Source organism: Danio rerio, chromosome 25, assembly GCF_049306965.1.
Source record: "Danio rerio strain Tuebingen ecotype United States chromosome 25, GRCz12tu, whole genome shotgun sequence".
NCBI lineage: Eukaryota > Metazoa > Chordata > Actinopteri > Cypriniformes > Danionidae > Danio > Danio rerio.
In genome coordinates this window covers 16,953,508-16,977,396 of record NC_133200.1, presented here as the reverse complement: position 1 = coordinate 16,977,396, position 23,889 = coordinate 16,953,508, and the positions used below count along the sequence as shown (strand labels likewise).

General features: G+C 30.7%; 1 protein-coding gene across 1 annotated transcript in view; it reads right to left on the bottom strand.

Moving 5' to 3' along the window:
• The window catches only part of ppfibp2b (PPFIA binding protein 2b), a 104,467-nt gene that overhangs the window by 7,311 nt on the left and 73,267 nt on the right, over positions 1-23,889 (bottom strand). The window contains exons 10-23 of the mRNA NM_001326598.1: positions 20,739-20,800; positions 20,542-20,617; positions 20,058-20,170; positions 19,110-19,177; positions 14,996-15,056; positions 14,794-14,829; positions 13,241-13,379; positions 7,870-8,005; positions 6,806-6,925; positions 5,374-5,524; positions 4,879-4,990; positions 3,343-3,431; positions 3,120-3,242; positions 2,900-3,025 (exon numbers count right to left, since the gene is read on the bottom strand). Of these exons, the coding sequence (NP_001313527.1) occupies positions 2,900-3,025; positions 3,120-3,242; positions 3,343-3,431; positions 4,879-4,990; positions 5,374-5,524; positions 6,806-6,925; positions 7,870-8,005; positions 13,241-13,379; positions 14,794-14,829; positions 14,996-15,056; positions 19,110-19,177; positions 20,058-20,170; positions 20,542-20,617; positions 20,739-20,800 (1,412 nt within the window). The remainder of the gene's footprint in view (positions 1-2,899; positions 3,026-3,119; positions 3,243-3,342; positions 3,432-4,878; positions 4,991-5,373; positions 5,525-6,805; positions 6,926-7,869; positions 8,006-13,240; positions 13,380-14,793; positions 14,830-14,995; positions 15,057-19,109; positions 19,178-20,057; positions 20,171-20,541; positions 20,618-20,738; positions 20,801-23,889) is intronic.

The following is a 23,889-nucleotide window of genomic DNA, read 5'->3' as shown; positions in this document are numbered from 1 at the left end:
TTTTTCTAAAACAAATAAAGAAAAAAATTCAACAAAATAATGTCAATGAGGTAAGCAAATTAAGTGTTTTCAATTTGAAATAAGATTATTTTGCTTACCCCATTAACATATAATTTTTTTGAAAAAAAAAAAAAAATCAAACATTTCCATATTATTTCTGAAAAAAAAAAAACATTTTTGTACTTGTCTAAAACCATTATACATTATTTAAGAATTTTTAGATATTTAAAAGAAACTAAGCAAGAAAAGCATGTTTGGCGCTGATCAGTACAAAATACATAAAATAAAGTAACAATAAATAAAAAGATCATCTAAATGAATATCCAAAATAATATTACAGGTGTAAAATGTAAAAATAATAATAAATGAACACATGAAGTTAATGGGAAGGAAATTGAGAAGCAATCTGGAGAACTTCTGGAGAAGCAATATATACAGAACTTTTAAAAATATGATTAATTCATTTATTTTCTTTTCGGCTTAATCCCTTAATTATTCTGAGGTTGCCACAGCGGAATGAACTGCCAATTTATCCAGCATATGTTTTATGAAGCGGATGCCCTTCTAGCAGCAACCCATCACTGGGAAACATCCATACACACTCATTCACACTCCTACACTATGGACAATTTAGCTTACCCAATTCACCAATACCACACGTCTTTGGACTTGTGGGGAAAACCAGAACACCCAGAGGAAACCCCTGCAAACACGGGGAGAACATACAAACTCCACATAGAAATGCCAACTGATCCAGCCGAGGCTTGATCCAGCGACCTTCTTGCTGTGAGGCGATTGAGCAACCCACTGCGCCACCGTGACACTCTTTTTATTGTTTAAACTTTCTTAAATAATCTAGAAAATTACCCCAAGTTTTATAGTAGTCCATCATAGAAAATACTATGGATTTTCTATTGGACAGCTGTTTGCTAGAGCATTGCCATAGATTTATACACTAGATGATGCATACGGGTCCTGAGCATTCGTCAATAACGCTGCAATATTTGTACAGGGCTCCCAGGACAAAAGTCATTTAACTGCATTTAATCAAGACCAAAGCTGTAATATACAATATCAACCTAGACAAAAGGGTAGATGCATAAGTATGAGAAGAAACTTTTAATTAGTTCTATACCCTGGGTCAAGCACTTCCGTTACAAAATCAGCACGTTTAAGGTCTGTTTTCTTTAACAATAAGCGATCTCCACTTTCTGAGTGATATCCGATATGAAGTGAGTCTCAGATTGTACAAGCAGCACTGCATTAAATTACATTTAAATTACATACATTTGTAATCTAAAAATTTTTCCTTCTACAAGCACTTTTACTACTTCAGATAAGAAACTGTTAACATTCTGTTTATTACATGCAAAACTTATAATAGCTCGATTTTGAAAAAATACAGAAAGCCTGCATTTTTGACAATGGTTGCGGGAATTGTCTTATTGTTTGGCTTTAGAAAAATTAACTTATATAGTCAAGAGAAAAACTGAGAAGTTTTTCAAAATTTTGAATTCCTTTGTAAGTGTTCTGAAGGAAGCTAATACAAATACTTACTCTGTATTACTTGTATTACCAGCTATTGATATACCTTTATATTGTATGTGAAAGTACATGCATTTACTAATATGTTTATATCATTTTTATTATTACAATTCATATATATTTGTTTATTTATTATTAATATTTTATGGTTTTATTTTTTATTTATTATAATTATTATTTAGATGTTTGAATCTGATTTCTGTTGTACATGTTAAAAGCTACTAAAATCAATAAAAGCAGTGTTCAATGTTTTTTTGCCATGCCATTTCTTTAAAACATGAACATTTATTTTATCCCAGTATATTTAATGGAGCTTCTGTGCTAGCCTGCTAATCCTGATGAATGTGTGCGTGTAAACGATTTTTCATCATAGTTTATGCTTGAACAACTAAATGAATGCCAAAGTCTATTTAACTGATTGCATTTTAATTACATTACAACATCGATGCTGTAAAAAGAACCGTATAAAATGGGAACAGGTCACATTAACTGTTCACCGGAAGTTTATCAGTATAAGGAGAAACACTAGCTTTGCATATACCCTATAAAGCACTTTAAACTATTAAAAATGCTAAAAAAAATCATTTTTTCGAACATTTCAAGGCTGAAAGTTGTTGGAAGAAAGATCCAGGTCCCTTGCAATGCAATTCAAAAACGTACACAAAGTGGTTATTATGCATATTGCAGTTAAGCAAATTGCTTTGGAGTTTTGATGATTTAAGCCAGGGGCGTCCAAACTCAATCCTGGAGGGCCGGTGTTCTGCAAAGTTTAGTTCCAACCCAATCAGACACACATGGGCTAGCTAATCAAGCTCTAACTAAGCTCTCTAGAAACATTTTTGCGGGTGAGTTGAGGCAAGTTGGAGCTAAAATCTGCAGGACACCGGTCCTCCAGAACTGAGTTTGGACACCCCTGATTTAAGCGGTCCTTCCAGAATTTTGCCATCGCTGAATTAATTGCAAAGTCAAGCAAAGTGTGCAAAATTTTGTGGATGAAATTAAGTGTTATTTTAAAAGTTACAGAACCCAATGTCTGGGTCTAGAAGTTATAAAAAATTATTTAACAACGACTTTTGTCTGTGGTAAAATTTTTACAGCAACAATGTTAATATAGCCCACAAGTTTCAGCTCATTTTAGGTAGCCAGAAAAAAAAACCCAGAAAAAGTCATGTGAAATCCTGGAGGGACTGTTTAAGGCATGCTTTCTAGAGAGTTACTATGGTGTTATGATTGGCTTTTAATCAGTTGCTTTGCATTCGCTCGGAGTTTTCACAGTTGTTTTCTGCTATGCCTATAGAAAAGAGCCCAAAAGCATTAATTTGGCAGCACGGCAAAATTAGATTCAAGTACTCACTATGAGTCCTCCATGCACTCCGCTGCCTCTCAGGTTGGGGGCATATTCTGCCAGATCAACAGATCTGAGCCACTCCATTACTCTGTGATTGGACCACTGTACAACCTCAGAAGGAGAGGTCTTATTCTGTCAAAACAACATGAATGATCATATCCATAATGAGCACAATCAGTCCTGAATGTACAAAAGTATGGTGGCCTCTTTCACTATTTCATCTCACCTCATCTCCAGGTCTTCGTTTGAGGCAGTTTGGGTTGAACTTGTTTACATGTAGGACGTGTATCGCACACTTGATGCTCAGATGGTGTAGTTGACTTGTGACTTTGAGGAACAGCAGATCATTCTGAAACCAAACCCAAGGTAAAAGATTTTAATTAGAGATGATACACAAGTTAATTCTGGCCCTCTAACTTGATTGGATATGAGTAATCATAGATATTTACCACAGTCAAGTACTGCAGCATTCTACCATCCACACGTCCTTCATTAAACTGGTCTTTGTATTGTGGTAATCCAATATCATCCAGCCACCCTGTGTGGAAACACAATGGCTCCTTTATACAGAGTTCAACTGCATATTAAGATATGTATGTAGGTCAAAGACAAAAAGTCCCAATACAATGTACTTAAGTGATTTTATGTTGACAGAAAGCCTATTAAAAAGATAGTTTACCCCCAAAATACAAATTCTGCCATTATATAATCATAGTTTACTTGTTACAAACCAGTTTGAGCTATTTTGTTCTACTGAACTTAAGAAAATATATTTTGAAGAAACTCAGAAACCTGTAACCACTGGCTATATTCCATAGTAAGAAAAACAAGTCCTCTGGAAGTCTACGGTTATGGATTTCCAACATTGTCAAAATATCTACTTCTGTGTTTGTTACGGCCCCAAATCCAAAAACTGTCTCTATTAGTGAAATTAGGATTTGCACTGAACATATGAAAGACACAGACGACTGAATCTGACAAGTTGATGTCCCCATCAATATATTTTTAATCTCATCAAATCAACCTTACAAAAAGAAAATAAAAATGTATAAACAAATAACTGTAGACAGGTAGGGCAGATTAACAAAACAGCTCCCTGACTACAGCTGTTCTTCCAGGAGAGATCTTACGTAGCTCAAAAATAAAATAAAATAAATAAATAATAATAACAATAATAAAATAAAATACAATAAAATAAGTCCAAGTCTTTCAGGCCACATCCCTTTGCTGAACTAGATAATAAAACAAGACTATAAAAATCAATTTTTACTATCTGTTACAAAAATAAAAAAAGTATCAAAATAAACAAATAAAGCAAAATAGTAAACACATTATGTTTTAACAATAGTTATCACATTAAGCTTACAAAAACATAGCAATAGAAAGAGTGCTATGCGAAGCGATCATGGCATGCCAGAGCACCGCCAGCCAAACAGCGTGAGAGCAAGCGTGAAAGAGAAAGTGAGTGTCATTGCCATCTGCCTTATATACAGTGAATCCCAATGAAATCAACTGCATTATCCAATCCGGACAAGCTGTTCACAAACTCCACATAAAACTCAGACAAGCACACAACCATACCAAAAAACAAAAAATAACACAGACTCATGTAACAGTGTTCAACAGAATACAGGTTTTGTACAAGTGAAGGGTGAATAAATGATGCCAGATTTGTATACCATCCCTTTAAATGCAAGTAAATTCAGCTTAGAGTTTCAAAAAACATTTGTGAGGAGAAAAAAAAGCTAAAATATATAGTGAAATAAATTTGAGTTGTTTTGATGCTTTAAAATTATTTTTGATCAATATATAAAGCAAATAAAACAAAATAAAAAAGGAGAATTATTTTCTTTAATCGCTCAATAAAGAAAAACCTACTGAAATTAATTGCATTTTATGTAATACTATATTAATATTAATAATTAAGAATATAGTAACAATATAGTAATAGTATTGAAAAATAGATTTATGGCTACAATACATACGTGTGACCCAGATGTAGTCAAGCTCAGAAGACTTCTCTGTGATTTTAGAGCTGAAGGAGTGCAGTGCCAGCTGTAGCTTCTTCCTGTGTAGCGGATGTTTAATTCCTAACTCCTAAAAGTAAAACAAATTAGAAATCAAGATGTTTGCAACCATCATTTAATTTTTCAAAAAGAAATACAGTAATTGTGAAGCCTCACGGAAATGCTACAACTGTTCATAGTCAGTAGTCACTAACAGCTGAATATTAAATTGAGCATATTTGATAGCAGAACAAATTAGTGCGTCACAAAGCATTACTGACGCAGACACAGAGGTTAAAGCTGAACTGGCAGGTAGAACCAAACCAGGATTTGACTGGCACCTCAATGACCAGATGTGAGAGGCATATGCATATCATTTTACAGAGATTGCCAGGTGATGCACTATATAGTATCAGATTGTGAAAACCAGCGCATTAGTCAGAAACAGTTCATTCTTTATGAAGTATAACTTACCTTTTCAATCTCATGTGAGGAGGCTGAGAGAAGAGACTGACCGCTAGTGACCCACTGTCTGGCCATATTCACATACTGACCCAAACCAAAGTCCTCCATCCATGTACACACCTGATCACATGACCATTTTGAGAAGGGGGCATTTGTATCACTGCAAAACAATAATAGAGAACATGAGAAATGGCAAGGAACTTGTTTATATATATATATGCACATTTTTCTCAGCCTCTTTTGTCTATGTTGAGTTATTTCACTTTGAAGACCATGTAAAGGACTTATTTTTGCCATAAAAGTGAAATTACTGAACCTACACAATGAAGTCTTTTTTGCATCTTCATAAATATATACAAAGTTGAAGTCAGTTTAACAGAGCAAATCATTTTACACAGTATTTGCTATAATATTTTTCTTTTGGAGAAAGTTTCATTTGTTTTATTTTGTCTAAAACAAAAGTTTTTTTATTTTATTATATATATATATATATATATATATATATATATATATATATATATATATATATATATATATATATATATATATATATATATATATATATATATTTATTTATTTATACATTTTAAATTTGTCAAAACAAGCAATTATATAGCTGCATACATGCACTTTTTATTCAACAAAACTTTTTCTTTTTAATTAACATTAAAAAAATCTATTGTCATGCATCTAAATATGCACAGTAATCTGTCCTGAATAAAGGTCCCAGATCAGCAGTTACTACACACAAATGAAGAGTTGATCTCATATTAAAGAAATGTTACTGTAAAGGATGATAATTAAACTATATTAACAAAAATAACTAATAAAGCGAAAAGAAAGCAGGTAAAAACATACCACGAGTGATAATGAAAGGATGTTCACATGCCTGAGAATAATTAAAATGAAAGCAGTGACTGTTGCTTACAAATATATATATATATATATATATATATATATATATATATATATATATATATATATATATATATATATATATATATATATATATATATATATATATATATATATATTAATCTTGAGCTCTTAAAAGCAGCAGGACTGTGGGTACACGAGCATCGTTTTTTGTCTAGTCTTTTTCAAAGAGAACTAATCGCAAGTGAACGGAAAAAAAGCGCATGTAAATGGGAGTGTGCGAGCTTTTTAACAGTCGTGCGCATCACATAAACCTGTGCGCGCGAGTAATCATCCTCTCATACGGTATTCACCTCCTTTGTATCGCGCAAACAGTTATTGTTTTCAGTCGTGCTGCTTCTAAATTCTAAGAACACATTTGCATATATATATATTTTTTCCAATTGTGTACAGAACAAACCATCATTATACAATGATTTGCCTAATTAACAATAATTCAGGAGCGCTAATAATTCTGACTTCAACTGCATAAATGAGTCTTTTCTCATTGTAAGTGCTGAGATACCGTGATGAAGTGCTGATGCCCAGGCAGGTGAGCCTTGGTCCTGCTGTGGCCCTGAAACCTCCTCTTTTGAAGTCTGAATCAGAGTCTGCTGGAAGACTGCCAGACTGTGTTCTCCTGATCCTGGAAAACAAAACAAAACAAAACAAAATGTGACCATTTGGAGGGCAAAAAGTTCTCTTTTATGGTTCTAAGGCCCCGTTAACACTAACACGTTTTAGTTTTAAAGGTATCAGGACACAGCCATTGAGCGCAGAAACTTGCAACTCTTCCCCCACCTTTAGGTTCTTCTGATTAGTCCACTGCTTTGGAACTGACAGTGATGAGCAGCACTGCATGTAAAGGTTGAAGTTCTTTTAACTTGCAACATCTATAAAATTCGGCATTCATGTGTGCGGCACTTCAAAAGATACGAGACTAAGCATAACTGTCACACGTGTCTGTGGAACACGCGGTTACATTAGTAATAAAAGTAACACATTGAAAAGGGGGAAAAAAAAAGGGTTGTGTGTGAACTGCCCCTAAAGGTGTTCTGGATGGTTGCTAGCGTGTTGCTACAGTATGGATGTATTTTGGGTGTAGACAGGTTATTATTTGTGGTTACACTAAGTTTTTTACGCAGAAGGTTTGTTGGGAGTTTCGAATGAATGGTTGCTAAAGTGTTGCTAATGAATTGCTAGCATGTTTTATAAAGTTGCTAGCCAAGTTAGAGGCCATATTGAGCCAATCGAATCCTTGAAGAAAATAGTTTCTACACTCATTTCCAAATGCAATTGATTGCCTTGTGGTACATAGTGTATTATGGGTTGTTTTTATGGTGTTGCTAGAGTATCATAAATCAAATTATTAAACAATGTATGTTCCAAGAATTGTTTATCATCTAAAACATTTGCTGTTTAGGGAGAGGAACTAAAACGAGTTTAAAATGTTTGCACATGTGTTTTTTTTTTAATAAACAGCTAAATGAGGATTCTTTCACATAGATTGCATAAAATGGCACCAATGTGACTTGTCCATGTTGATTTCTTTTTCTTTTTTCTGTTTTAATCCTTTTTTCAAAGACTTACTTTCCCCAGAGTTTTCGGATGCCCTTCTGGTTCTTCTTATGTTCTGGAGAGACGGGCGACTGCTGTCCCGACTCCACTCCAGACGACAGCGGCGACAGGTCAGACAGGGTCGAGTCATCTGCCTTCTCAATCTTTCCTAAAAACGAGACCTCAGTTGAGTGTTTCTGTGTTTTCACAGCTTTACTGTTAGACTGAATACAGACGATTCTCTCTGTACCCACCAAGAGCAAACTGATCATGCTTGCCCCGCGGCCCTGAGCCAAACATTAGCCATGCAAGAGAGCAGAAAAAGAAGAAAGCATTTTTACAGCTTAACTTCTGTGGATGCCACAATGATATCTTTGATGTAATGAAAGTAGCGAAATTGTTTTTATGTACATACAGTTTAAGTTATTATTAGCATCCCTGAATTATTAGCCACGGTTTATTTTTTTCCCAATTTTTGTTGAACAGAGAGAGGATTTTTTTCAACACGTCTAAACATAATAGTTTTAATAATTTAATAATATTTTATCTTTGCCATGATGACAGTAAATAATATTTTACTACATATTTTTCAAGACACTTTTATACAGCTAAAAGTGACATTAAAAGTCTTAACTAGGTTAATTAGGTTAACTAGGCAGGTTAGCGTTATTAGGCAAGTTATTGTATAATGATGGTTTGTTCTGTAAACAATCGAAAAAAATTATAGCTTAAAGAGGCTAATAATAAAAAAAGAAAAAAATAATAAAAACCAAAGGGGGGCTAATAATTCTGACTTCAACTGTATGTACAATTTATGTAAATAGAAAACACTATAACATTAAGTTATACAAAATAGCTCCCTTTTTAATTTCAGATATATATAATTATAAGATTTTTTAGAATGATATATATTTTACCATGACACAATATATCAAACCCAAATTGATTTGCACTTCTTTTTATATATAGCACACTAATAATGTAACTAATAATAATAATAATAATAATAATAATATTAATATAAATATACATATAAATATTAATATATATATATATATATATATATATATATATATATATATATATATATATATATATAGTCATTTAAATAAAAATGTTATATTTAATGTTACATTCATTCATTAGTTTTATTAGTCTATTAAATTAACCGCAAAGTTATCCAGCATGTTTTTATGCAGCGGATGCCCTTTGAACTGCAACCCATCACTGGGAAACATCCACACACACACTCATTCACACACACATACACTACGGACAATTTAGCCAACTCAGTTCTGTGGAGCAAACCGAAGAACCAGGAGGAAACCCACGCGAATGCAGGGAGAACATGCAAACTCCACACAGAAATGCCTACTGACCCAGCCGAGGCTCGAACCAGCGACCTTCTTGATGTGAGGCGACAGCACTACCTACATCGCCACTGTGTCGCCCAATTAAATTTATTATGAAATAAAATTTTAAATGATTACACTTTTATACATTGTATTTTATAAATACAATTTTATTTATTTTATATACAGCATTTATAAACCAGTAAGATATTCTATATATATAGTACACTATAGAAATATTTAAAATAGGAGAGCAGAAAATAAGAAAGTTTTTTACAGTTTAACTTCTGTGGATGCCATATTTTTGTGAAATGATATCTTGGACCTGAAAGTAGAAATAAAAGTAGCAAAAATTTTGTTTTTACGCATATAAATGTGTACATTGTTAAATATTTATACCATTAAAACATTTAAAAATGAAATATATACAAAATAACATCTTTTTTAAATTTCAAATATATACTTAAACGACTTAAAACATTATCTCAGAATGGATATTGCTAAATATTTATTAAACAATATTTAAAAATATTAAATTATTAAGCTAAAATTTACAGCATGTAAATAAAACCAGCAATTTGTATATTTATAATTAATATGTTTTGAGTGTACAAATCTATATAAAACCAAAATGTAATTTTTCGTCTTCTTTGACATTTACTGAAGTGCATTATATTGCATCACATTTAAACTCAAAGAAAAGCCAGAAAGGCTCACATAAACTAAAGTCTAATCTCTGAAAGGAAGGAGAGCAACACAATCCCTCAGCTTTCAGCTTTTAAGAATCAGGAAAGGAGAGCTTAGGTTAAATATATAGGTTAATTTTATATATATCTATACACAATTTATGCATAAACCCAATTTATTTATGATATTGTGATGATAATGTCATGTAATAAATTTATAACATAATATAATATAATATAATATAATATAATATAATATAATATAATATAATATAATAATATACAAAAAAAGCGTAAACAAAAAAACACAATAGAAAATTTTTCACTTTATAAATTAAAATGAGGAGTTAATAAAACAAGTTGTATTAATTCAAACTGAAAGCATTATTAAATTGTAAAATGTTTTTTTTTATAATTTACTTTTATAATTAACTTTTTTTTTTTTTATCCTGATGCAGTTATGTATATAACTGTAGGCTATATATTTTCTATACTGCATACATAAAACATTTAGATATAGTATTTATTTATTACCTTATGTTTTATATTAAAATGAAGATTTTTGTAATAATATGTTTTTTACCATGACACTACACATGAAACCTAAATTAATTTATCTTTCTTTTTATATACAGCACATTATTAAACTAAAGTATAATAATAATAATAATAATTAAAATAATAATAATAATTAAAATAATAATAATAATTCAATAGTCATGGTAATAATTTAAATAAAAAATAATACATTAATTTATAATTAACTAAATTTTTTAAATACTTAAGCTTTTATAAATCTTATTTATTTTATATACAGTATTTATAAAACATTTTTCATATTAACTTAAAAATATTACATTTCATTTAATATTAAATGCATTTTTTAAATGCTTATACTGTACGTTTATAAAATTATTTGAAACATACTAGTTTATTTTATACAGTATTTAATATTTATATAATTTATAGTCATTTAAATAAAAAATATAACATTTCAAGTATTATTAAATACATTTTTAATGCTTATGCTTTTAAACATTTTATTGTATATATACAATTTTATTTCTTGTATATACAGTATTTATAAAACATTTATATAATTTATATTCATTTAAACAAAAATATTACATTTAATTTATTATTAAATACATACAAAACATTTATATTTTTATTAGTTTAAAATATTACATTTAATTTATTATTCAATAAATTTTTAAATTCTTATTATTTTAAATATTTTATTTTATATAAACAATTTTATTTCTTTTAAATACAGCATTTATAATCATTTAGATATTAAATAATAATATAAAATAATACATTTAATTTATTATTAAATATGTTTTTAGATGCCTATGCTTATAAACAACTTGTTTTGTTTACACAATGTAATTGTTTTAAATACAGCATTTATTTTTTATTAATAAAAATATTACATTTAATTTATTTTTAAATAATTTTTTAAACGCTTATGTTTTTTTACATTTTATTTTACATAAGACAATTCAATAAATTTTATTTAAAGTATTTATAAAACATTTACATATGTTTATATTTATATTACACTTTTATAAAATGCATCCTTTTTAGCACAACACTATATACACTGTATATTAAAAACCCAAAATTGCTTCATTTCCTTCCTTTCCCCCCATATACAGTACATTATATTTGCATCCCATGGCTCGCATTGAAACTCAAAAAAGCGAAGCAGCAAAGTGTAATCTCTGAGAGGAAAGAGAGAAATCCAATCCTCGCTTTTCAGCTTTAAAGACTCCGGCTAGGAGAGCTTAGCTTAAACCCAACACAAAATACCTAAAACTGGAGCGCTGGCACTTCTGAGACGATCTTCACTCCAGCCACACAGTCAGAAAGAAAGAGGAAAGAGCAGAAAAACACAGCCATGCAAACACACGTTAAAGAGGTTAAACAGGCGGAATCAAGCTGAAAGATTGCAGGGCAGAGAAAACTGTAAAGAGATCAGAAAATAAACACGCAAACAAGCACAGTGGATGCAGTTAAAGGTTAAAAAGGTCAGAAGATTAAGAAAAATCAAATGCAGAGAAATAACTGGATGGATTAGTCATTGAGATGACTAAAAATACAGTGATTTAGAAACCAATGTCTAGATTTCGTATGTTTTTTAAATATATATTGGATTATGCATACACACTAGAGGTAAAATAAATAAATAAAAATATAAATAACATTTTCAAAAAATTAAAAGAACCCATTGTAGTTAAATAAATTAATTAAATGAGTATTAAAATAAAGCAAATAAAGTAAAGTTAATAATTCAATTGGATTAAAAACAGATAAAAAAAATGGGGAAATTTTAAAATTAAATCTAAAACATTATTAATAAATAATCCACAAAAAGAACAAAATTTAAATGGATACGTCTATTTATACATTTATTTTATAATAAAAAATGTCTAAAAAATAAAATTTCATATGGCATTTCGAGGTATTTGCATCTGAACTCTTCATATATAGCTCAAATAAAACATCACAAGAGAAGACATTTAACTTTATAAATTAAAATTAAAACTTAAACTAATTGTATTTATCAAGATTGAAAGCATTTTCTTAAATGATAAAAATGAATGTTTTTTTTTTTATAAAAATATGGTTGCTTTTATTAATTTAATTTTCTATGTATTCTATACTGTATGTATAAAATATTTAGATAATTTTGTCTTTTAGATTTATTAAAAAATTTATAGAATGCATTATCATGACACATGAAACCCAAATTGATTTGACTTTAATTTACAACACACTATTAAACAAAGTATAATAATAATAATAATTACATTTTGTATTTGATACATAAATAAAATTATTAAACAAGTTAAATTAATAAAAATGTAAAAGTGATTGGCCAATTTAATAAAAATTTAAGAAACTTGATTTTATTAAAATGGTAAATAAACTGTTACTGCATTAAATTTTAAATAAATTCAGTAAACTTAATAATACAAATAACAGATATACAAATTAATTGATAAAGAATTATATAATGTAACAGTACATAAACTGGATTCAAATTATGCGAGTATATATAATAACTAATAATAGTTATAATATAAAATATGTAATAATTATTATTATAATTATTATTTCAACTAACATTTTAATTATATGAAAAAATATATATCTCTAACAATAAAGTGTAAAAAAATAACAATATTTCATGCAAAAAAAAAAAAAAAAACAAGGAAAAAAATCTTTTTTTATATTATTATTATTATTATTATATATTGTGGCCATAGCATTTTATATTTTCAATATATGCTAAAACGTAACTGCTTCATTAGAGGCTAAAAATCATGTATGTTATAAATATCGTATATGTGTGCTTACTGAGGTTGAACTGACTGTCTTCACTGTCATCAGGAGAGATCAGCAGCGGTGAACACTGAAGCCTCAAGCCATTCTGATCTGGACGATTCAATTTGCCCGGCAAAGTCTGGTATTTGTTGTTTTCCGGATTATAGCGGTTCTGTGGAAGAAAATGATTTATCTTAGCAATTATTTGTTTATTTAAAGAGTTTTCCATGTTGTTTTGATGAGCATTTTAAAAGTTAATTTAATAAAGATTATACATAAAAAAAGATATAAAAATTAATAATGATTAAAAAATAAAAAAGTTAATTACTAGACTAAAAAACAAATCACTAAAAAACAAATGAAATATATGGATGAACAAATAAAATGAATGAATGAATAAAAACATTTGTGTTATTTTTAAAATAAAAAAATGAAATAAATAAATCATATGAATAAATGACTGAAAAAATAAATGAGTAAATGAATCAATAAATGAAATTTATCAAAACAAAGAATAAATTAAATAACCGTATGAAAAAATAAATGAATTAAAAAGATTTCAAAATAATAATAATAACTAAAACAAATAAATTAAACAGCTTAACGTTGACTGAATAAATTAATAATCTATTTAGTTAACTAATGGATTTTAAAAATGTATAAATAAATCCTTAAATTAATAATAATAATAATAATAATAATAATAATAATAATAAAAATCAACAAATATAGTATCAATGGGTGAATCATTGTAAAATAAAAATAAATGAAATTATTTTTTACACAAATGAATGAATTAAAATGAATGAATGAATGAAAATAAAGAATAAATAAATAAGTTAGGGAAAATGTATGTATTTATGTATAAAAAAACAATTGAATGAAATTAGTGAATAAATATAAATTATAAAAATAAAAAGAATGTTGGAAAAATGTTAAATCGCCACTCCACTGGACTTTGGTTGGGAAACCTTATAACATGTTTGGCTCTTGAAAAGCTCACATATTTAATAAGTAAAAAAAATCTTCTGAATTGTGTGATGTCTAGTAGATGTTTTTAAACTTTGTGAAAAATGAAGATAGTTAAGAAGCTTCGGAAGTCTGAAGTTGTGAAATGTGAATTGGTGTTTGATTAGATTTCCTCTTTATTTTTATTTATTTTTTTTACTTTATCAATTTATTTTACTATAACTTTTTTTTCTGGGGTAAGTTTTGGGTATTGGGGTTTGGTTTATTGTAACATCTTGAAAAAAAACCTCAAAGACATGTTATAAAAATAAATAAATAAATAAATAAATAAAGGAAAAACGAATAACTAAAATGTAAACATAGACATAAACAAAAATCTATGAAATAATTAAATTAAAAACAAATGGGCGGTTCATTCCGCTGTGGTGACCCCAGATTAATGAATGAATGAATTTATTAGAAAATGAATGAATGAATGAATGAATGAATAAATGCAAATAAATAAATTGTAAAAATTTGCTACACTCTAAGGGTGTTAGCAATTTATTAAAATAAGTTAAATTAATAATAAAAATAATAAATACTAAAATTAAATATTAATTGTTAGCTGGTTGTACCTCTAAAGCAGCTTCTACTGGACGTTCCACTACATGCTTAGAAAAACCAACACCACAAACACACACTGGGTTAGTGTAGTACATACAAAACCAAAGCCCTAAAGACATTTAAGCAGTTTCAGACTAAAAGCGTTTTGTTAATTAGATGAATTAGTTGGCCGCAAGAAGCAGAAGAGTCACAAAATGCCTGAGATTTCAATACCATCTGCAAGCTGCCGCTCTGGAGCTCCTCCAAACTGCTGGACAGCATCCGCTGCAGTGACCTGATAAATAACAACAGCAAGAAATATATGAGGAGGTCCAAGATGGGGCTGCACAATATATATTTTCAGCATCGATATTGCACTGTGATCATTCGCAATAGTAACATCACAGAATATATGCAACGAGCTTGTACTGTAATTTATTATTTGCATGTGTTTTTGATGCCTATGATTGTTTAAGGATTTTTAAAGCATTCAGACATAATAAATTGTACCATTTTTGACCTTAACTACAATTCATTTTATTTTTATTATTCAGTTACTATACTTAAATACTGTTAGCCTTGGGAAATGATCCAACTTTCGGTTTTCTGAAAACTGTCTCACTACCATTGGAAAAATTCCTATTGACTTAACATTGAACCAAACTTTCTGACCTCATAACTCTGCATCAGACTGTCAAACATACTTATAACTGGGCTCATTTAACTCAGATTACCAAACTGACAATAAATGATGACCTTTTAACTCTCTAGCCACGCCCTAGCAACCACTTTCAGACCCTAGAAACTGTACCATAGACTTTCATTGCAAAAGACTGTCATTGACTTAAGATAAAATCAAACTTTGTGAGCCAATAACTCTGCATCAGACATTCTACAGACAAGAGTCTAGCCTCATTTAACTTAGTCTCGTCAGCAGCCAAACACTGATGACATTTTAGCTTTCTAGCCACACCCTAACAACCAGATACTGCACCCTAGCAACTGCCCTCATAGACTATTACTAATGCCCATAGGATCTATCTATCTATCTATCCATCCATCCATCCATCCATCCATCCATCCATCCATCCATCCATCCATCCATCTATCTATCTATCTATCTATCTATCTATCTATCTATCTATCTATCTATCTATCTATCTATCTATCTATCTATCCTTTTTTAAACTGTTTCAGACTAAATAAATGATTGACAAAAGGCTTTCTCAAGCCAGCCTTAAAGTTTGTCTTGACGAACTTTCCTAATTTAGTTGTAATTGCATCTTTTTCTTAATTGTATTTATTTAGTAGTGTGCCGTTATCGGCATTAACGTGCTGCGTTAACGCAAGACTCTTATTGCGCAATAAAAAAAAATTATCGCCGTTAATCTATTCTCAAAGTTGGGTTGGGAGCGGAGTCTATTCTACGCAAGCTATGATGACTTTCACCTTCATATTTTAGCGCGGATGTATAGCAGACCGGTGAGCTGTCTTACAAAAAAGTGCCCTTCTGAATCAAATCAGCAGGATGCCCTTCTGGATCTTTCACTTAATTCAAAGACACTACTGACTATGCTTACATGGACATCTGTAGTCAATTTATTTGTCTTAATAGACAATAATATAATTAAGGTGTTTGCGTGAAGTGCTTTCATGCAAGAGTTTCCTGTAATTTTGGCTTTGACTTTCACAGCAGTTCGGCAGCTTCACTTTAACTCATGAAGATTTCATTCATACCCATGACAAACTGGGGTATTAAATAAGGAGTAAGGACTGGTGAAAGTGTTATGTAATTTAATAATGCACGCCGAATGGAAAGAAAAAACTTCAGCATTTCGCGATGTGTGTGTGGGGGCGGTCCTTTACTTACAGCCACGTGTGTGGTTCTTGTCAAATATGGTGAAAAGTCCTATATGATGGTAATAGTTTGATTGCGGTGCATGCTTACTTCAATAATGTCACTTATATATGCATACTCCATGTCTTAATTCTAATTCTGTTTAGTTCAGTTATGACTTTAGTCGAATTAAGGCAATTATATAAAAAAATAAATCAATAAAAAAAATATCAGGGCGAAGCAGTGGCGCTGTAAGTAGTGCTGTCGCCTCACAGCAAAAAGGTTGTTGCGACCCCGGATTAATAAAGGGACTAAACAGAAAATGAAATTTAAAAAAAATATCGCTGTTTGGAGCTTATGTAGGCCTACAGTTCAAAATTCATGTTTAACTGAATAAATCTTTGTAAACACAAGTACATCTTATTGAATAGAATTTATTTTCATCAGCAATTATCATAGTAGAACAGTTTCTCAAGCAGTTTGTGATGCATTTTGGAAACCGGAAATGAGCTCCTGGTCTAATGTGCCACCTGGCTTGAGAAACCCATTCTCAAAGACTTATATTTAGTCATTACTTGGGTAGAACACGTATTCTGAATGCCTTCGGTAGAATTCAAATAAACAGTTTTAATCTAGATTAATTCCAAGATTACAATGAGATTATTCAAGATTTAAAAAAATAATAATTTATGCCCACCTATAAATTATAGATAGATAGTTATGCATAAAAATACTCACAACACATGCAAATACAGAAATGCACGGCAAATAGCACAGACAACAACGAAAATGTGTTGGGGAACCCCGAAAAATTTAAAGATTCGATTTTTTGGAGATGCACAATCACTGCAGAATCATCCCAATCGATCTAACATTATAAATTCTTTCCAAACAGACATATTAAGTCATCTGGTGAAACTATTCATATCGTAATATATATCACAAAATAAAAAATATTGCAATGTTAGACTTTTCCAATATCGTGCAGCCCTATTTCAGGAAACGTACGCACGCACACACACACACATAGTTCAAAACTTAATGCAATTTAAATCTGATAATCAAAAAAGCACCAAAAGCAGTTAATTTATAAAAATTTATGAAAAAAGTCAGTAAATAATAAATAAATAAATAAATTAATTAATAAAATATATTGTATTTTATTCATTCCAAATGTGTTTATAAATGTTTGGTCTATTATCTTCACTTATTTTAATAACAAAAGAATAATAATTTATAGTAAACACAATTAAGACAATTAAAGTCAAGAAAGACATTTTGGGTTACTTTATTTGATTTTTAAGTCAGTTTTGTTAAATAACTGCAGCTTAAACTAAATTAAACGATTACTGACTAATTTTGTCCAACATGAAAATTATGCTCTCAGTTACGCAAAAAACACAATTCTTCATGCAGCAAGAATATTACACAACATCCTCAGTCTCAGATCAATGATGAACAGCACAACAACAAGCCCACAGCAACAACAGAAATCCTCTTAAAGGGACAGTTCACCCCAAAAATAAAATGAATGTACTACTTATTTACTCACCCTCAACCCACCTGCTTCCAAACCTTTAAGAGTCTTTTTTTTTAGTTGAACATCAAAGATGACACCAATCAGGTTTGTGATTTTTATTCCCCATAACCAGTAGCCTGACCTCGACTTGTGATTTTACAGCACTAATTAAGGATTAACTAACATAATATTTTTGTTTTGTAGAACTAACTTCATATTTTACAATTGTTCTTTATGATTCACTTACTCTTTACAGTTGTAGCTTTTCAGACTTTATGATCATGATCCTCACGCTACAATGCAACATTTTGATTGTTATAATGTCAGACTAAACGACAATCAAGATGGACCAAACAGAGACACATGCAAGACTCATCTGGAACTTGACATCATACTGTAAATTCATGACACTTTAGGAACCTCCTTTCTGAATTGATACCTCATATACCTTAACAAAAATGGAAAAAAAAAATGGTTTTGACATAGGGGGACCGAAATACAATTAGGTAAACTGGCAGAGGGCGGAGTGACAAAGAGCAAAACAAAACTTAAAAATTCTGACAGGGAAAGTCAATTTTTCTTAGAAAATAACTGACTTTAGCATGTTTTTGCTTTTTAGATAAACAAGATCTCACTTAGCATGTTTCTTAAATAACTGCAAATCTTTAATGGCATATTGATAGTTTAGAAGCGTCAAAAACATACAGCACCTTTATAGACTCATTAAAATGTTAATTTTTTGGGTAAACTATCCCTTTGAACAAGCACAAACACACACAAAGAGTCCACTTGCCATGGTCTGCTGTAAAAGCCCAAATGACCAATGGACACCAGAGAGGTCTCCATGCAGGGCTGAATACTGCGAATGCTAAAGATACAACCAGTAAGGAATAGAGAAAGAGCCCAAAACACAGCTAGTTTGTAGCAAAACTATTGTCCTCTGATGCCACTGTTGTTACGAGTGTATATTAGTGAGAGTATAATAGGCTCACCTGGAGTCCAGATCTCTCTGTAAACATGGAGGAGACACCAGGAATGGAGACGGGCCTCTGGATGACATCTGTGGACATGAGAGGATATTGAAGTGACTTAAAAATGTGTTTTATTGTAATTTCCATATTCAAGTGATTGATTTTAAACAATAATAGAATAAGCTGATCATTTGAAAACACAAACTGAAAAAAAAATCTATAGATTAAATTATATTTGAAATAAAATTACAAAAGTTATTTAAAATTGAAAAAAAATATTTAATAATTTTACAGTTTTTCCCTGTATTTTTCATAAATGCGGCTTTGTTGAGAAGTAGATTCCGCTTTTAAAACAAAACAAAAGAAATGCTAAATAAACAATAGATACTGTAGAGACTTTGTTGCTTTGGTAATACTTCAGTTTTTATTCATATATTTTACTACATACATTTTGATACATTTTTGCCTTTCATTTTAAATTGAATTTATTTTACATTTTATTAATTGTGTCAAGTTTTTTTTCATGTTCAAGTTCATGTCACAGTGACAACCCCTGATCAAGAAGGGGGTAAGCTGAAGGCAAGTGTGCATTTCAGTTATTTTAATAACTAAAATACTTTGTCAGTTGACAATTGTCAAACAAATAAAATGTGAAACTTATTTTGGTTATCAAGTACTTAACTATAGACTTAACATCATGCTAACGTGTATAATGTTTTCGTCATAAGAAATGACAACAATAACTTTTTGAAATTCATTATTAAAAGGCTCTAAAACACTTTTGTTGTCTAAAGCAATAGATAAAATGCCCCTTAAAATTCTTTACAAAGTGACTGCGTACTGGCCTGGCATGCACAAAACATTTAGATCGATTTACATTGCTGTCTATAAATAAAACTTAAAAAAAATTAGAAAAACTCAAATAAATGTACTCTGCTTAAAGAAACCTGTTTAAATTTTGACTTGTACCTGTAGTTCTGATCTAATGATGTCCGAGTATGCTTTATGGGTCAGGGCTCTTATTTTTCGATTGCCACTAAGATCCTCTTCACTGCTCCCACACAGCAATGAATCATTGTTCACTGAAAAGAGAAGGATAAACAGAATAACCTTCAACTACTACATTTTTTGCAAAGATGACTACACCTAGCAAAGATGACTAAGGCTAATACATTTTTTTTGTTAAACTAACTCTTTAACATGCATTAAATGCATCTCTTATGACCGCTTGGGGGCCTGATTTTTTATAAGGGCCTTTCATTTTATATCAACAAGATTTACACTTTTCACAGGAGTGCAACTGAATGAACAAATCTATGTTACACAGCTTATGAGATAGTGGGAAAGCAAACGAATGATTTATTTTCATCCACTTACTGTATGACTAAAGAAAATTCATCTTATTACCAGGTGACCCAAGATATTAAAAAAGCAAATAAATCACAAGCTGTACCTTGAGAAAGAGCCAAACCGTCCTTCAGTTTTCTGTACTGGCCCAGGAGAACATTGAGTTCCTCAATATGGCGATCCTACAGAAACAAAATATTCAACAGCAAACTACTTCTAATTCATGTTACGACACAAACTGTATGTTGATTCCTGCAAACTTTAAACCTGTTAACAAATGCAAATGCACAGATGCAGACTAACCTTCTCATTATTGGCAGCGATGAGTGTCTCCATTCCAGTTTTTAACCTCTGCAACTCTTGATCTGAAACATAAAGAGCAAAACTCATTTGATATGCAGCATTACATTATTATAGCAGTAACGCTACATTTTATTTTTGAGTTTCAATGTAGTTAAATTACAAGACAGATTCTGAAAATGCTGATAAATAAAAATCTAAGTACAAAATAATTATTAGCTAAATCTATAGCAGATAAATTCACAATTTTCAATAATACATTACATTTACAACACACAGAAATATTAAAAATGATGCGGTAAACTAGCATTCCTGAAGATAAAACAGCCATTTTGGTCAATGGCAGTTTAGAAAAGCCAAAAAAGACATGCTGGTCTTTCTAAAGTTTTGCCAGGAGCAATAGTTCAGATGACAGGAGAAACACTCTTGTGCACATGCTTGTCCAGGTTGACACATGCTTTACAGCCAAGCTGTGATTTAGACTTTATAGCAGAACGTCATGCTTAAACAAGTTAATTCTGTAAGTGAAATGATGCTCAACAGCCTAAAACTCATCAACCTGACCATAAATTAACATATAAATCTACTGAATTAAGCTACCAAAAACTAGTCTGATCTCTTTAAACTAATTTGACCAAGTATTTTCAACAGAGAAACCTTAAACTGCAAGGAATAATTGTTCATAATCATCAATTATGAATACAAATTGACTATATTAACAATGTTATGTACAGAACTCTTAAATAATTTTATAAATAACATGTGTAAATGGTTATGTTTACATTGTATAAATCGATATATATTAACAATTTATTAATAATATATTAACAATATAAATCGACTATATTATTAATTTTATGTACAGAACTCTTAACCATTTAAACATGTTATTTATAAAAGTATTAATGTTTACATTTAATCTAACATAGACATTAATATAGTCCCCATTTATAGAATGAGGTCAATTACTTTAAAACTTAAAAATATGGTCTAATTATATTATAGATTATAATATATCTCACATAAACCTAACATTACAATTAGTCCAATATAAACACTAACAGACAAAAGTCTTGTGGTCGCTCCAAGTTTTAGGAACAATTAATAATACTTGACTTCTAGTTGATCATTTGGTATCAGCTTGAATGACTGCATCCATACATCTCTGCAGTGACTCAAATAGCTTTTTAATGAAGTAATCTAGAATGGCAACGAAAGCATTCTTGCAGGATTTATTTATTTATTTATTTATTTATTTTCATTTTACCCTAGACATGCTCAATAACCTTCACATCTAGTGACTGGGCTGGCCAATACTGGAGCACCTTGACCTACTTTGTTTTCAGGAACTTACAGGACTTCCAGAGTTCATCAAGATTCTTTGGATTCATCTTCTATGCCTCCTCCATCTTACCCCAGACATATGCTCAAAAATGTTCATGTCTGGTGACTGGGCTGGCCAATCCTGGAGCACCTTGACCTTATATTGCTTTTAGGAACTTTGATGTGGAGGCTGAAGTATGAGAAGTAGTGCTATTTTGCTAAAGAATTTGTACTCTCTTGTGGTTTGTAAAGTAATGGGCAGTACAAATGTCTTGATATCTCAGGCTGTTGATGTTGGCATCTACTCTGCACACCCCATACTGAAATGTAACCCCAAATCATGATTTTTCCTTCAACAAACTTGATTAATTTCTGTGAGAATCTTGGGTCCATGCGGGTTCTAATAGGTCTCCTGCAGTACTTGTGATGATTGGGATGCAGTTCAACAGTTCATCTGAAAAATACCTTCTGCCACTTTTCCAAAGGATCAACTAGAAGTCAAGTTATTATTTGTTGCTCTTACAACTGGGATCGATGACAATATTTTGTCAGGTAGTGTATTCATTTTAATAAAAACAAGAATATTTACTTTATTTTAATATGCTTTACACATTTATTTGATGCATTATGCAACATATTAATCATGAAATATACAAAACAATTACAACTAAAACCTTTCCACACACTGTAATGACTTGCTAAGCCTGTAACAAGGTCTAAATTATGAGATTAACTGATTAATGCTACAACTAAAAATCCAGTTTATATCCAGTGATTAATGCTACAACAAATAACATCCATTCACAGAATTCTCTATTAATATGGCCTCATATTAATAGTAAAGAATGAGTTTTAGCTCATAAGAAAGCAATGAGTGGCTGCAGGGTGTGACAACAAGCACAAATCAGCCGCTTAACACCCCTTCTACACACACGCACACACACAGGTATCCACTGAGGCGAAGGGAGCGACAGGCCTGACAGCATGCCAGTGTACATTAGCCAGACTGACAGAGAGACGCTGAGGGCAGTTGAATCAAGCTGAGGTTCAGCATGGGAGAACCTGAGATGTTGAAATGTGCGCTTACGTTTGTCTCTCAGCTTTCTCTTATACACTTCCTCTAAAACAGGGAGCGGCGGAGAACAGCGATTACCAAAAAGAGCCACATGTTAGTAATTTCAACACTCAGAAAAAAAAAAAAAACATTTCCAACCCACCGTCACTCCCACGCAGCTGGTATTTGGTACTTTCCGTGAACATTTATGGTGTAGCATTTGCTTTTTTTTTTATAAGAGTACAGTTTAGATATACTTAGATGAAATTTACATTTAGCTCATGCATTCTTTTTACTAGTGGTCGATAATGTATTGGCCTGACTTTTTTGTTTTTCAGTTTGCACTATAAGTCTGAAGGAAGACTACTATTTTGACGGTGAAAGGGACTCTTAATTAAACAAACTAGCAATTAAGCACATGGAGCTCTCTTTCTGTATCTCTTTTAGAGAAATCAAGTTAATACATTCATCAATAACCAATGAATATTTGCTCTCAGACAAGCTAACAAGCTAGCTAGCAAGTTTGATATGGCTAATTAACCATCCTATTACAAATTCTTGCTTACGAAAATAAATAATTTCTATTTACTAAAGGCTAAAAGTTCTAATGACATTTACATTTAGTAATTTAGCAGACGCTTTTATCCAAAGCGACTTACAAATGAGGACAAGGAAGCAATTTACACAACCATAAAAGCAACAATGAATAAGTGCTATAGGCAAGTTTCAGGTCTGTAAAGTCTAAGAAGGAAAGTATTAGTAACTTTTTTTTTTTGA